The sequence below is a fragment of the Pteronotus mesoamericanus genome, unplaced genomic scaffold (assembly GCF_021234165.1).
Source record: "Pteronotus mesoamericanus isolate MK-2021 breed Mesoamerican mustached bat unplaced genomic scaffold, CSHL_Meso_final contig_116, whole genome shotgun sequence".
Classification (NCBI taxonomy): Eukaryota; Metazoa; Chordata; class Mammalia; order Chiroptera; family Mormoopidae; genus Pteronotus; species Pteronotus mesoamericanus.
In genome coordinates, this window is record NW_026555027.1 from 26605412 (window position 1) to 26619060 (window position 13649).

Genomic DNA, 13649 nt, shown 5'->3' on the forward strand with positions numbered 1-13649 from the left:
CAAGGAGCTGAGAGTAGGTATAATTCACATACGTTCTTCAGACTCAGACAACCTCTCTTATGTTAAAATATTTGAAATTGCAGTAGGAATAGTTACACAATTAGTAAGCATTTATTGGATTTAGTCACTTTAAGGGAAGTAGTAGTCTAAGAGCATGTAAGAGTCACTTTGGGGAAGTGGACCTCACCCCAGGATAGTAAGCACTGTAGTACCAAACCATTGATTGTATATTTTTAAATAAGAGAAAAGAAGGATGAGGGTAGAGGGCTTTGGGGAAAAGCTACATGGAGGAGGAAGGACTTCAACTCCTCACATGGGACATTTTCAAAGGTAGAGTTTATACTGAAAAGTGAAATGAGTGTGAACAAAACTTGTGGGTGTTAGTATAGTTTTTAATGGATTCTGTGGATAAGTTAGATTGGCTGAGGCAAGGGTATGTTTTGGAGATTTTTAGTAGATAAAGTTGAAAATAGTTAGGGTTCAGTCATGTTGGTGAAGATTTGGAAGAAATTAGGCTTCACCATAGCAGACATCAGGAAGCTGTTTCAGGCCTTTGACAGTGATGATTTGATTTGGTGAAAATTGGTATTCTGAGACTATACAAATAAGGCATTTATCTTTTTATTGTAAGTAACTTTTTCTCCTAATAGGTATAAAGCTTCACAGAGACTGATCTCTCAGGATATCCATAGTAACACATACAACTACAAAAGCACTTTTTCTGTGGAAATTGTTCCAATATGCAAGGTACTTTTTCTTATTAAATTAATCTATGTCTATAAAAGAGTGGAAGTAATTAATTGGTTTATATGTAATTATTAGTTCCTGGTTTCCTTCTGGGGTTGGTTAAAAATTTAGAATAACTTCCTTCTTAAATGATTTCTAACACACTCAGCTATGTTAAAAAGATGTTAAAAGTAATTATGCTTAAAATTAAAATTGGCATACCCTTTATTTTGATGTACTAATTAAAAGGCCTGTTGCAGTTTTTCAATGTCCTTATTCCTTAAAATTTATGGTCCTAGTGGACACATGACAGTTCTGTGAAACTTTGAATACAGGAAATGACATTAAAATAAATATCAGTGAACCACTTTGGAATATGTTCAAACTGGATTTTGGCATGATGAAAGTAAACAGTATTGTGGAAATGAGGCCATAGAATCATTTTTGTGATTTAAAAACATAATCTGAATAACACTTAAAATATAGGTTATCATTTTATTTAATTGTACTAAGGTAAAACCTTGCTTCAAAAATGTAAGTGGATTAATATTTCAACAAATCATTATTGAGGATCTCCTGTATAGAAGTCTGTGTGTTAAGGATTATGTATCTAGAGGTCTCTGCCACATAGGAACTTATATATTGATATTTAAATCACTAACAATGGTAAGTGCCGTAATTTATTATGAGCATTCTATACAAGTTAAGTTATCTATATAAGTTATAAGTTATCTGAGTATAGTCATACCTTGGTACTTGTTAGCTTCAGAACTTGTCAAACCCTGTATTTGTTGCATTTTATGAGGAAAAAATGTTTCAGCACTTGGTGCTTGCTCAGAACTCCTAGTACTTGCTAGAACTTGTGTGAGTCCCAACACCGCCCTGCAAGAGAAAATTGTTCATCATTCAGTACTTGATGGTTTTGGCACTCATCACGAGTACTGAAACAAAGTAATGATGAGTACCTAGGTACCACTGTACCTGAGTGTATTTCACCTTATTACATCTTGTAATAACTAGTGTGAATTATAGTGTCATTTTGAAGATGAGGAAATTGAAACTTCGGAAGGTTGGGTGACTTGACCAAAGTTACATTACTGCAAAGTGATGAAGCCAGGATTTGTACCTAGGTCTGTGACTCTTAAGCTTTAAAGCTGTTACCACTAATTTATGAGAGAGTACATTACCAAGAGATGACATGATGGCTTAAAACAGGGTCAGCAAAATTTTTCTGTAAAGGTCCAGAGAGTAAATATTTTCAGCTTTCAGGCCATGTAGTTTCCTTTGCAGCTACTGAGTTCACTTGCCGTTGCACAGAGTAGCCATAGATAATAGGTAAATGAGTGGCTGAGGGTGTATTCCAGTAACACTTTATTTATAAAATGGGATGTGGACCAAATTTGTCCTGAGGGACATATTTTGCAAACCCCTGGTTTAAAACTGAACATTTTACTGCTACAGCCTGGGAAGTATAGATTTAGGGGAAAGGGTATATTTAAACCTTGATTATTAAGTGTTTCGAGTGATTCACACAAGTCACTGGATGCATACACAATATAAAGGAGTGTTTCATTAATCTTTGGAGAATCTTAAGTTAAAGAGAAAGGACTGGTCTAGGTGCTATTAGTGATGCACAGGTGTCCTCTCAGTGGAGGAGCCTGTAATTGTGAATAGATGCAGCTTAAAATATAACCCAGATTCTTCTGTATTTTAATGCAGTTTAAAAACAGATAACCCCACTGTGGGTGTTATTTCCCAGTGTACACATAGAAGTGTGCTCTTTGGGGCATTAAATATTTGATTACATATTGCTACATGTAGCCATGAGAGAGAAACATGTGATTCCCCTGAAATTTATTTTTTATGGAGATTGAAGTAAGTCACAAGTAGGTTTAGAAAATCAGTTTGATGTTTAATACTTTGATTATAATGTACAATGTTACCATAGAGTGATAAGCATTCACACTTAAACTAAGTTGAAGTAAATAGCTTGATGAATAGGATCTGAAAAACAAATTAAAGCATTTTTATTAAACAGATATCACCATCTTAAGAAAATATAGCTCATTTTCTCTTTTCTCTAAAGATTCTTTTGTTTAGGTACTTTGTACATAGAATTAAAAATTTAATGTTTTGGTTTGAGCAAATGCTCTTGGATCAGGTTTACAGCGATGAATGTTTTTTGTAGACTGTTACTTAGTATTTGCTTCACTCTAACTGTTAGTTCTTTTGCCTAGGACAATGTTGTTTGTCTGTCTCCAAAACTGGCACAAAGCCTGGGAAATATGAACCAGATTTGTGTGTGTATTCGTGTAACTAGTGCCATCCATCTCATAGATCCAAATACCCTGCAAGGTAAGTTTTAGGAATTGTTTGCCTTGGCAGTTCTGTATGGCAAGCAGTAATAATTTCTCAGACATTTTCAATAATATTGTTATGAAAAACTAGTTAACATTTTTATTATTTAATTCTCACAAAACACTGATTTTAAAGCTTTTGATAAGTTACACTTATATATTTTTAAAAATTCTTACCTGAGGATATATTTATTGATTTTTAGAGAAGAGGGTGGGGCGGGAGTGGGGAGAGTGAGAGTGAGAACAAAAGACAAAGAAAGAGAAACAGAAACATTGATTGCTTGCGTCCTGTATTTGCCCTGACTGGGGATCCGACCCACCACTTTTCGCTGTATGGATGATGCTCCAGCCAAAGGAGCCGCTTGGCCAGGGCCACCCTTGTATTTTTCACTTGAAGAAATAATTCTATGAACTTTCAAAAATTTACTGGTTTTATACCATTTATTTTACTGAAATTGACTTAGTTACCTCAGTTTATTTTTGTGACTAATTATTTAAGTTCATTGCCAGATTTTAGTGTATAGCAAATATTTTAAAGTTTAGAACATTTAACTTTTTGTAATCCAGTAGAACATTTAGTTTAAATATGAATTTTAACTAATTTCATCATACTCTACATAATTTATATAGTCCCTTAATAAAAACTAATTTTTTAAAAGATTGTATTTATTTATAGATTTATTTTTAGAGAGGAGAAGGGAGGAAGAAAGGGTGAGAAACATCAATGTGTGGTTGCATCTTGCATGCCCCCTGCTGGGGTCCTGGCCTGTAACCCAGGCATGTGCCCTACACTGGGAATTGAACTGGCGGCGACCGTTTGCTTTGCAGGCTGGTGCTCAGTCCACTGAGCCACACCAGCTAGGGCATAAAAACTATTTTTTAAAGAATACCCCATATCAGTGTCTCCTTAGTACTCATTTACATCTCTTACTTTTTTATCCTTTTCACTTTCTATTTCCTGTTAGTTTTCTGTTACTAAAAAATCGAGTTTATTTTGCGATTCTTCAGAAAGTCATTTATTATCTTCATCAATTAGGTTAGGATTCATCAGTTAAAGGTATTTTGTACAGTATTGGATGAACATCTGTCAGGTAAAACTTCATTTTCCATAAACTCATTACTTAAGATAACTGACGCGTTTTCTTAATAAAATGCCAGCACATGAAAACTGTACAACTGATTGGCTCTAATCTTATATTAAAGTCACTTAGCTCCATGGTGTTCTGATGATAGTAACTACTTAAGATATATTTGACACCTGATACTTCTCTTGTGTTGTGAGAAATTTGGACTAATTTATGGGAATAAATGATGACTGTAGACATTGGTGAGCTGCCCCTGTGGTTCCTGTTGACGTGCCGCTTCCCAGTTTATATATTCCAAATTCTCCCTAGTTATATATAACATTTGTTGACTTTTAATATACTTCGTTTCTCTTGTTCTTTAGTAGTCTCTGCTTATTCTTAGTTGCAGATGTTGATGGGAATACATTCTGGAGTCACCCTTTTAATAGTCTGTGCCATCCCAAACAGCTGGAGGAGTTCATTGTGATGGAAGGCAGCATAGTTCGAGATCTAAAACGCAAAGCAGGTGCTGGAATGATATCAAAAAAGGTAAGTTCTATCCTGCACACCTGTGTTTTTTCTCCCCCAACTTACTGTCTTGATGCAGGTATTTCTAAAATGTGTTTCCAAAAAAAGATAGCACCACAATAGGTTAAAATTGCACTCAATTTTGTATGTTGTTTGCTTTTACATATAGTCATTGTGGTGAAAATTATGAGACTTACACTATCTGGTAAGTTTATTTTCTTGTTTAATGTGAGAATAGTTTTTAAAATGTTTATTATTATGAAAAAGCATTTTCTTGCTTTACTTTTGTACAGGAAGACCAAATGATAAGCTAACCTTTTTTGACTTTAAAAATTTTCAAACATTTGAATCGAATATAAGCTGTATTATCATTAAATACTGAATACATCAGTTTGCATCTCTAAAACATGGGAACATTTTCTATATAATCAAAGTATTATCATACATATAAACATTTTCATTTATCTTCATATTTCATCATTTGTCCCAGAGTATCTTTTGTGGATTGTTCAAACTAGTATCCATTTGGGGATCATACATCGAATATGAATATTATACCTCTTAAATCTTTTATTTAATAATAGCCACCTCCCCCTTTTTCCATAACAACTTTTTAGGGCAACCAGGGCATTTGTCTTGTGGATCTTTTTTATTGTTTCCTCATGATGTCATTTAACTTGCTACTTAATCTCTTGTAGTTCCGTTAAACTGGACAGTGTATCTAAAGACTTGCTTAAATTTATGTTAATTATTTTTGGTCAGAACATTTTGGTGGTGATTCTATGTACTTTCTAAGATGTATCAAGAGACAGGTAATGTTTGGCTAGTTCCCTGATAGCCAGATCTCTCTATTGTAATATTATGATTCTTTTCCCCTTGTTACTAGATTGCTGGTCTGACTGACTTCCTCTCTCCCCCCTTTCCTCCGACTCAGATTTCCCCAAATTAGCCACTGGGAACCCTTACAGAAGTTTCTATGTCTTAAAAAAAATTTTATAAGTGACTTTTACATTTTTAGAGCGGTTTTAGCAAATAGAGGAAGAAATTTCCCACATACTACCTGACTCTATACATGCATAGTCTTCTCCATTATTAATACACCCCAAATAGAGTCCTCCTAGCCGCAGACATTAAATTTCTCTGCATTTACTTAGGGTTTTTGTTTTTTTTAAATTTGCTTATCAGAGTTTTGTAGTTTTTCTTATAAAGATCTTCATATATTTTGTTACATTTATACCTAAGTATTTCATTTTTGGGGGTTCTATATAAATGGTATTGTGTTTTTAATTTCAGATTCTAGTTGTTTGTGTTGATACATAGGAAAGTAATTGACTCTTGTTTATAACATTGTATCCTGTAACCTTGCTATATTCTGGGAGTTTCTTTGTTCATTCAGATTTTCTACATACACAATCATGTTATCTGCAAACAAAGATAATTTTATTTTTTTTCTTTCCCAATCTATATAGCTTTCATTTTCTTTTCTTTGCATTAGCTAGGATTTCTAGTAGGATATTGAAAAACAGTGGTAAGAAGGACCTCATTGCCTTGTACCTGATCTTAGTGGGAGATCTTTGAGCTTCTTACCATTAAGTATAATATTAGCTGTAGGTTTTTTGTATATATTCTTTATCAAGTTGAGGAAGTTCTTCTCTATTCCTACTTTACTAAGAGTTTTTAACATGAATGGTGTGTGTGTTTGAATTTTGTCAAATGCTTTTTTATATTGATACCATCATATGATTTTTTTTCTTTTAGCCCGTTGATGTGATTGATGGATTACATGAATTGATTTTCAAATGTTGAACCAGCCTTGCACCATGGGGTAAATCCCACTTGGTCATGGTGTACAATTCTTTTATATTTTGTTGAGGATTTTTGCATCCATGTTCACAAGAGAACATTGGTCTGTAGTTTGCTTGTCTGGTAATGTCTTTGTCTGGTTTTGGTATTAGGGTAATTCTGGCCTTGTAAATGTGTTAGGATGTATTCCTTTTTTTTTTTTTTTTTTCTATTTTCTGGGAGAGAGTATAGAGAATCTGTATAATTTCTTCCTTAAATGTTAGGTAGAATTTACCAATAAATACATCTGGGCTTGGTGCTTTCTGTTTTGGAAGGTTATTTTATTAATTGTTGATTCAATTTCTTGAATAGATATGTCTATTCCTATGTCCTTTTGACATGACTTTCCTAGTCTTTGAAAACATCCTTAGTTTGTGGCACACCACCACAGTGTTTAGGTGTTCCAGAATCACATTGTGTAGTTCTTACTCCATGCCCGAAATCAGGTATTTCCTCAAGGATATAAATCTGATTTCCTTTACTGTGAATTAGTATTTAGAGATTCTTTATCTGTATACTAATGGTGCCCATTTCTAGTGAGGTAATAACTGTGTTTTGAGGTAAAAATAACTTCTGATAATTTGGGAAAATCAATAGAAATGTCAGACAGATTACTTTTCACATTTTTATTTAAAATACAAAATTTAGTAATATGGTTAAGAAAAAACTTTTATTATTTATAATAAATGTAGAATTCCACTTTCCCTAGGCATATATGAAATGAGATATTGTGTGTGTGTGTGTGTGTGTATGTGTGTATTTTTTTTTTTTTGGTTTTCAGAAAATACACTTAGTTAGAACAGGTTCATAAGTCTCTTATAAATAGAAGCAGCCTAGTAGCCAGAAAGTGAATCCTGTAACACAGGATTTAGTCTCTTTTTCCGGTAACTCACTTTTTTTTTTTTTTTAATCATTTCTTTCCCAAACCTGAGATCAGTCTTTTATTTCAGTCTCCCCTTTTATCTCTACCTCTTCTTTTCATCTCTTTAAGACTCCTTATTTTATCTATAATTCTTAGTATTGCTTTTGAACTCAATGCGTCTGTTTTTGTTAGTAAAGGTATTGGTATGTGCTATAGTAAATTCAGTCTGGATGTCTGAATGTCAGTTACAATTCTTGTAAAATTCTGTGTGGGAAGGGTACTTGACTGGTTTTCTAGCTTAAAATTTAAAACTTGGGATGCTGTTTCTGCAACAATTTTTTTCTTTAAGTGTAATATCTCAAAATAGTAGACATCCAAAAAATTCTAGTAGTGGGGCCACTGGCATTGCTAGATTGTTCTCTCTGAATCCTAGTTTTTTTTTAACTTTATGTGTAAAACACAAGGGGTTGCTTAGGATTGGATTTAAGACTCCCCTACTTTTTCACTTGCTCTTTTTGGTCAGTATATATTGGCCCAATCTCCCTGTGGAAACATTTCTTCTGAAAATTCTACATGTCTGTTTTTAGGTGACTTGTTAATGTTTTATAAAAGCCTTTATGAAAATCTAAACAAAAATATTTATATTATGAATTTCTTGTGAATATTTTTCTATACTCTTACTTAATTTGTTAATTTTGACAGTATTTCAGAGATCTGAAAATAAAATAATTTCTGTTTTTAAAGTGAAAATTAGAAAACCAACATTGTATTTTAAGTTTTCTATGAAATGCATTTTTGAGTTCCATTTTCTTTCCTATTAAGCATACCCTTGGGGAAGTCTGGGTACAGAAAACATCTGAAATGAATACAGATAAACAGTATTTTTGTCGCACTCATTTGGGACATCTTCTGAATCCTGGAGACCTGGTGTTGGGGTTTGTATTATTTTATAGTATTTTAAACTGTAAATCAGCATTACAAATTTTCTTCTGGAGCCATCAAAAGTTTCTAAAATACTATGATAGTTTATCCCAAAGAGAATTCCCTGGAGCTTTATAGCTCATTTTACTATTAATAAGTAAATTAAAACTGTGGATTGGACAGAAGCCCACACTAAGCTCCATTTTGGCCATCATCTTGAAATGTCGTTTGTTCTAAGATTTTGAGTAACTGAACTCTGAAGTTGTATGGTTAGATCATCTTTATGACTTTTTGGGGGAGTAGGTCTTTTTTTATTAAGTATCTGCTACTGCTTAGATATTTCACTTTTAAAAAATGGCAGCCATGTATGTAAAGGGTGTTTACAGGCATAGGATAGTCTGTTCAGATGCCGGGCTTGTCATCATACCTTAAACATTACTTTTGCTCTTAGGGTTTTAGTTCCTTTACTGGAGAATGAAGGGTTTTTGTTTGTTTTGTTTATTATACACTAAATGGAACCAGCTAACTGAATCTTTTGGACTGGTACCGTTAAGTCTGTTTTGCTTCTTCACAAATACATGGTGAGGTAGACAATAATCGATATGTGACTCTCAGAGATGAGTGCGTTATCATCTTTACAGTGATCTCTAGAAGCATGCCCACTGTAGAGTGAACTCCAAAATTTTGGAAATGGGAACATATTAAATGTTTGATCTCAGAAGGAACTTTCAGGTGATCATACATAACATAAAAAGTTACATGGAAAGGGAAAATTTTTTTGCCATTAAATGTTTTATTATTTTTCATTTCAGATTTGATTTGGCAAACTGTAACTTAAATGACGAGCATGTCAACAAAATGAACTCAGATAGAGTCCCAGATGTGGTAAGGCTTTAGATTTTTCCCTTTTTTCCTGTGTTAAAGAGGATTGATGTAACTCTTTTAGGAAAGATGAACAAGGTCACATTTTTAAAAATAAATCAACTTCGAGATTGCTTTTGAAATTGTACTTGGGATATGATAGCAAAAGTCTTCATTTTAAATCATTTTTCTTAGTGTGGAAAATCCAAGTTTTAAGAGTTTTTTGTTGTTGCTTTTATAATCAAATTGTCATATTCTGTCAAAATGCTTGATACTATTCATAGAGAAAAAAATAAATTTACAGCTAAAGTTGATGACCTTTAGAATTTATCCAGGTTCATTCTTTTGGTATTTCCTGTATTGTTCAGTTTGGGAGGCATTTAGAGTGAAATTCTTTTTCTGGTTTGAATGTAAATGAAATGAAAATGACCTTCATAATAGCAAGTCTAAGAGAAAGAAATCTGACTTTTGGAAAAAACCTGGTAAATTCTAACATGAATCGATGAGTCATGTACAACAGTGAATGTGAAAGACCCTATCTCTTGCTTCCTTAACCTTTTAAAATAAACATTGATCTCTAGCTGTGGACAAAAATATAGTCCTGGTATAAGAAGGATTCCTTGCCCCATCACCCACGTGTGCTTTAGTTAGTTAATAAATTAGAAAATAGAGCACAGCTTAGGTGTAAGTGTAAGTAGGTCTTTCTAAATAGGTCATAATAGGAGATCATGATGTTCTTACAAGATTTTGTTTTGTGTAAAATTATTTATTCATGCTGCAAATTTTTAAACTGTTCTAGGACATACAATTGTGAAAGATTAATGTAGTTCTATAAGTGCTTATTAGTAGGAATAAAAAAGAGAAGAAGTGTCTGTGATAACATTTCAGAATGGCTTATGTGAATGGTGGCTGAAAACTGAATGCTGGTGTAAAAAGCACACCAGATACTTGAAATTTTGACAATAAAGGAAAAGCAATTTTAAATCACTGAAAAATTTGTTAGTAAATTTTAACAATTATACAAATAATAGCTAAATGCATTCTCATAAAATAGTAATAAGTACATGGAGAAAAATATTAGAAGATCTCTTGACACTGCCTCTGATCCCTCCCTCTTTCTCCCCTTTAAGGTATAAGCCCTGTCATCAGTTTGGTGACTTGCTGACATTCTCATAACTTTTAATTTTCTGTCTTTATTGGATTTTGAAGCCCTGTTACCTAGTTCCCATTTTTGTAACTTTGCAAATATTTGTCACTTCTAGGTATTAATCAAGAAGAGCTATGACCGTACGAAACGTCAGCGTCGTAGAAACTGGAAACTGAAAGAGCTTGCAAGAGATAGAGAAAATATGGATACGGATGATGAAAGGTCCCACTTTTCTTTAAACCTTATATGGTTTTTATACGATAAAGAAATAGTCATCTCACAATTTATCCTTGTACTCAATATTAATTAAACTTTACCAATGTGTTGATAGAATCAGTATAACAGGCTATAATGACATTTAACACAGATTTAGTTACTGTATCCTGGGTTATAACCTGACAATTGCAGTGTCATTGAAAACAGTTTATTTGAAAAGTCAAAATATAAGAAGTAATTAATTACCTTGTGTATATCACAAATAGCAAATGAATACTTATGACTTGGGATAAAAAGAAAACAGCTCATTGATATCAAATACACTATTTTTCAAACACCTTTAGGAGAAATGGAGATAATGTGTTCTAGAAAAAAGACTGGGTGATTTGTAAAGTGGCCTTAATGATGGTGGTAAAGACACTGATGTCTGAAAAAATGAAGTTTTAAAGAAAATTGTGTCATTAAATGTGAATGCAAAACAGCAATATATCTAAAACGTAATCTCATAATGTAATTTAAAGTATGTATTAAATATATAATGTTAATTAGATGTAAGTACACTTTTGACTGTTAAATCTCTAGTCTTAAAAGTGTATGTACTTCAACTTGGTCATAAGAATTTTTTGGGAAAGGTAAAGCGGGAAGGAGCCTTCTCATTGTATTATATTTAAATTAACATCACCTTATGTTCAGTTTTGTATTTTTTTATCATGTAATTTTGAAAGAAAAAACTTAGAAAACTGGTCAGAATATTTAACAGGCATACTTGCAATGACAATCAGATATTATTTTAAAGATTTTAATCTTACATCTTACAGTGCTGAAAATGAAGGAAAGATAACTTCATACTTCCTGGTAAAGATGAAATACTTAAATGTTTCTTTATTCTCCTATAGGCAATACCAAGATTTCCTTGAAGATCTTGAAGAAGATGAGGCAATTAGAAAAAATGTAAACATTTACAGAGGTTGGTGTTTGAGTGTTTAAATTGTATTCCCCCACATTGAATATTCTGGTATCTTAAACTTTGATTTCATAAATGACTTTCATTTTATGTTTTTAAAAACTACTCTAGTTAATCATTTATTTAAAAAAGCTTTCAGAACAGTAAAACTTACTAAAATGTTTGCTAAACCACATTTGATGTCATTTGCCTCCTCACATGATCACTCAAGTTGTCGACCCCTACACTAGTACTTATTATCTATGTGGTTTAGTCATTCAGTGAATGGTTAATGCCTGCCCTAGATATGATACCAGAGCTGTGGATATAAAGTGGTTAAATAACAGTAATGATGATGAGGGCAGGTGTTTGCATATTTCCACATTCGTATTTATTTGAAATCCTCCTTGTATTTTTTTCTTAGATTCCACCATTCCTGTGGAAAGTGACACAGATGATGAAGGAGCTCCTCGCATTAGTCTGGCCGAGATGCTTGAAGACCTTCACATTTCTCAGGATGCTACTGGTGGAGAAGGCGACCCGATGATGGCGTAACGGGCTCCCGATGATCGACAAAATAACCTTTTCTGTTTCACGTGTGCCTGCATATCGGAGAGGAGAAGTTTAGTTTTCAGCCTGAATAAATAATGACTATTTTGATTGCTGTTCAAAGTGCTGAAGAAGATTGATGACTTTTAAATTTTAGATAACAAAAGCTATGGAGAATATTATTATTACTGATATTTAGGCCGTTTTACGTATGGGGTTTTATTGGTTTGCTGTTTTCTGAGACACAAGTATTTTCACATAACATTAGTGCTGGATTTAAAAGCTTCAAAGTTTTGATTCCTTGGAGGTTACCTAAATCTGCAAGCATTAAACAAGCTTTTACATTACTTTTATATTGCTTCCTTTAGTGAAAAAAGGCATATGAAGAATAATTGTTAATATAAACTTGTTATGCACTTTGATTCACTTTAGATCAGTTTATGTCCTTTGTGGTAGGAAAGTTGGGGTTCAGTTTATCACTGGACATTAAGGAAGAAAGTTAATCTTTTTTATTAACATCTTTAAATTTTCTTAAAAAAAGTATTTGTTGATTTTAGAGAGAGAGAGGAAGAGAGAAACATTGATTTGTTGTTCCACTCATTTGTGCATTCATTGGTTCCTTCTCATATATACTCTGACTGGGGATTGAACCACAACCTTGGTGTGTAGGGATGATGCTCTAACCAACTAAGCTACCTGGCCAGGGCTGTTAATGTCTTTAAAAGTTGTCAAATTGGAGGTTACTTTAATTTTTATTGCAGAAGAAAATATGTTTGAATTATTTGGATGTGTAGCAAACATAGACTAATTTAAATATTAAATAACAATTTATACTGTTGTTATGTTTGCCTGTGTAAGCACCTTATGGCAGTAGCTGCTTATGTCAAAAAATGTCTTCCTATCATTTCAAGGATTTTTCCTTTTAAAATTTTGATGTACAAATTGAGAAAGAAGGAGTTTTCTCTGTAAGTTCCTATCATTGAACACAACCATCACAAAGAATATTAGAATCTAGCATGTAGATGATGAAGCAGTAAAATTGATGCTCATGCTTTATAAAACCATGACTCATATTTGAATGAGGAGAAAGAGTTGGCTTGGGTTTTGAAGTGTTTGGAGAATGAAATAGTAAAATCCTGTTTCTGTGAGATTGTACTTACTAAGTGTGCCAGAACTAAGAGCTAATCTAAAAACTTTAAGTATACCGCTACATAAGGAAATTGAGTAAATGTTAAATGGAACCTTTTCCCTTTTTTAAAGACTGGACTCCTTAATTCTGAGGTTATGAATAAAGGCCTGAACCTTCTGTATGGCTTCTTTTCTGTCTGCATATTTAAAGTTTTCACTTGTGGTCTGTATTTACCTGTTCTATGTCAAGACTTTGAAAAACATGAAAATAAAAACATTTTCTCCATTTTTTGTGTCCTTGAAGTGATTGATTGCATCAGTGCCATATTTAAATGACAGATATCTCATGCAGTTTTCCGAACTGGAATTATGTTATTTAAGTACCTGTCATGTGATTCTCCCACTGAAAAATACGGCTTCCTATTAACCTTATTTAGTCTTACTCTTTTAAATGTCATGTCTTTCTGAGTAATGATACACGTTGGTTGAAATAAGGCTGTGACAG

General features: G+C 32.9%; 1 protein-coding gene across 3 annotated transcripts in view; it reads left to right on the plus strand.

The window, feature by feature from the left end:
- The window catches only part of NMD3 (NMD3 ribosome export adaptor), a 44321-nt gene extending 30881 nt beyond the window's left edge, over positions 1 to 13440 (plus strand). For all 3 annotated transcript variants that reach the window (XM_054580277.1, XM_054580286.1, XM_054580274.1), the window contains exons 9-16: positions 651 to 747; positions 2964 to 3081; positions 4551 to 4696; positions 8202 to 8314; positions 9113 to 9185; positions 10424 to 10530; positions 11421 to 11491; positions 11892 to 13440. In XM_054580277.1, the coding sequence (XP_054436252.1) occupies positions 651 to 747; positions 2964 to 3081; positions 4551 to 4696; positions 8202 to 8314; positions 9113 to 9185; positions 10424 to 10530; positions 11421 to 11491; positions 11892 to 12022 (856 nt within the window). In that variant the 3' untranslated portion in view covers positions 12023 to 13440. The remainder of the gene's footprint in view (positions 1 to 650; positions 748 to 2963; positions 3082 to 4550; positions 4697 to 8201; positions 8315 to 9112; positions 9186 to 10423; positions 10531 to 11420; positions 11492 to 11891) is intronic.
- Positions 13441 to 13649: the final 209 nt, after the last annotated feature.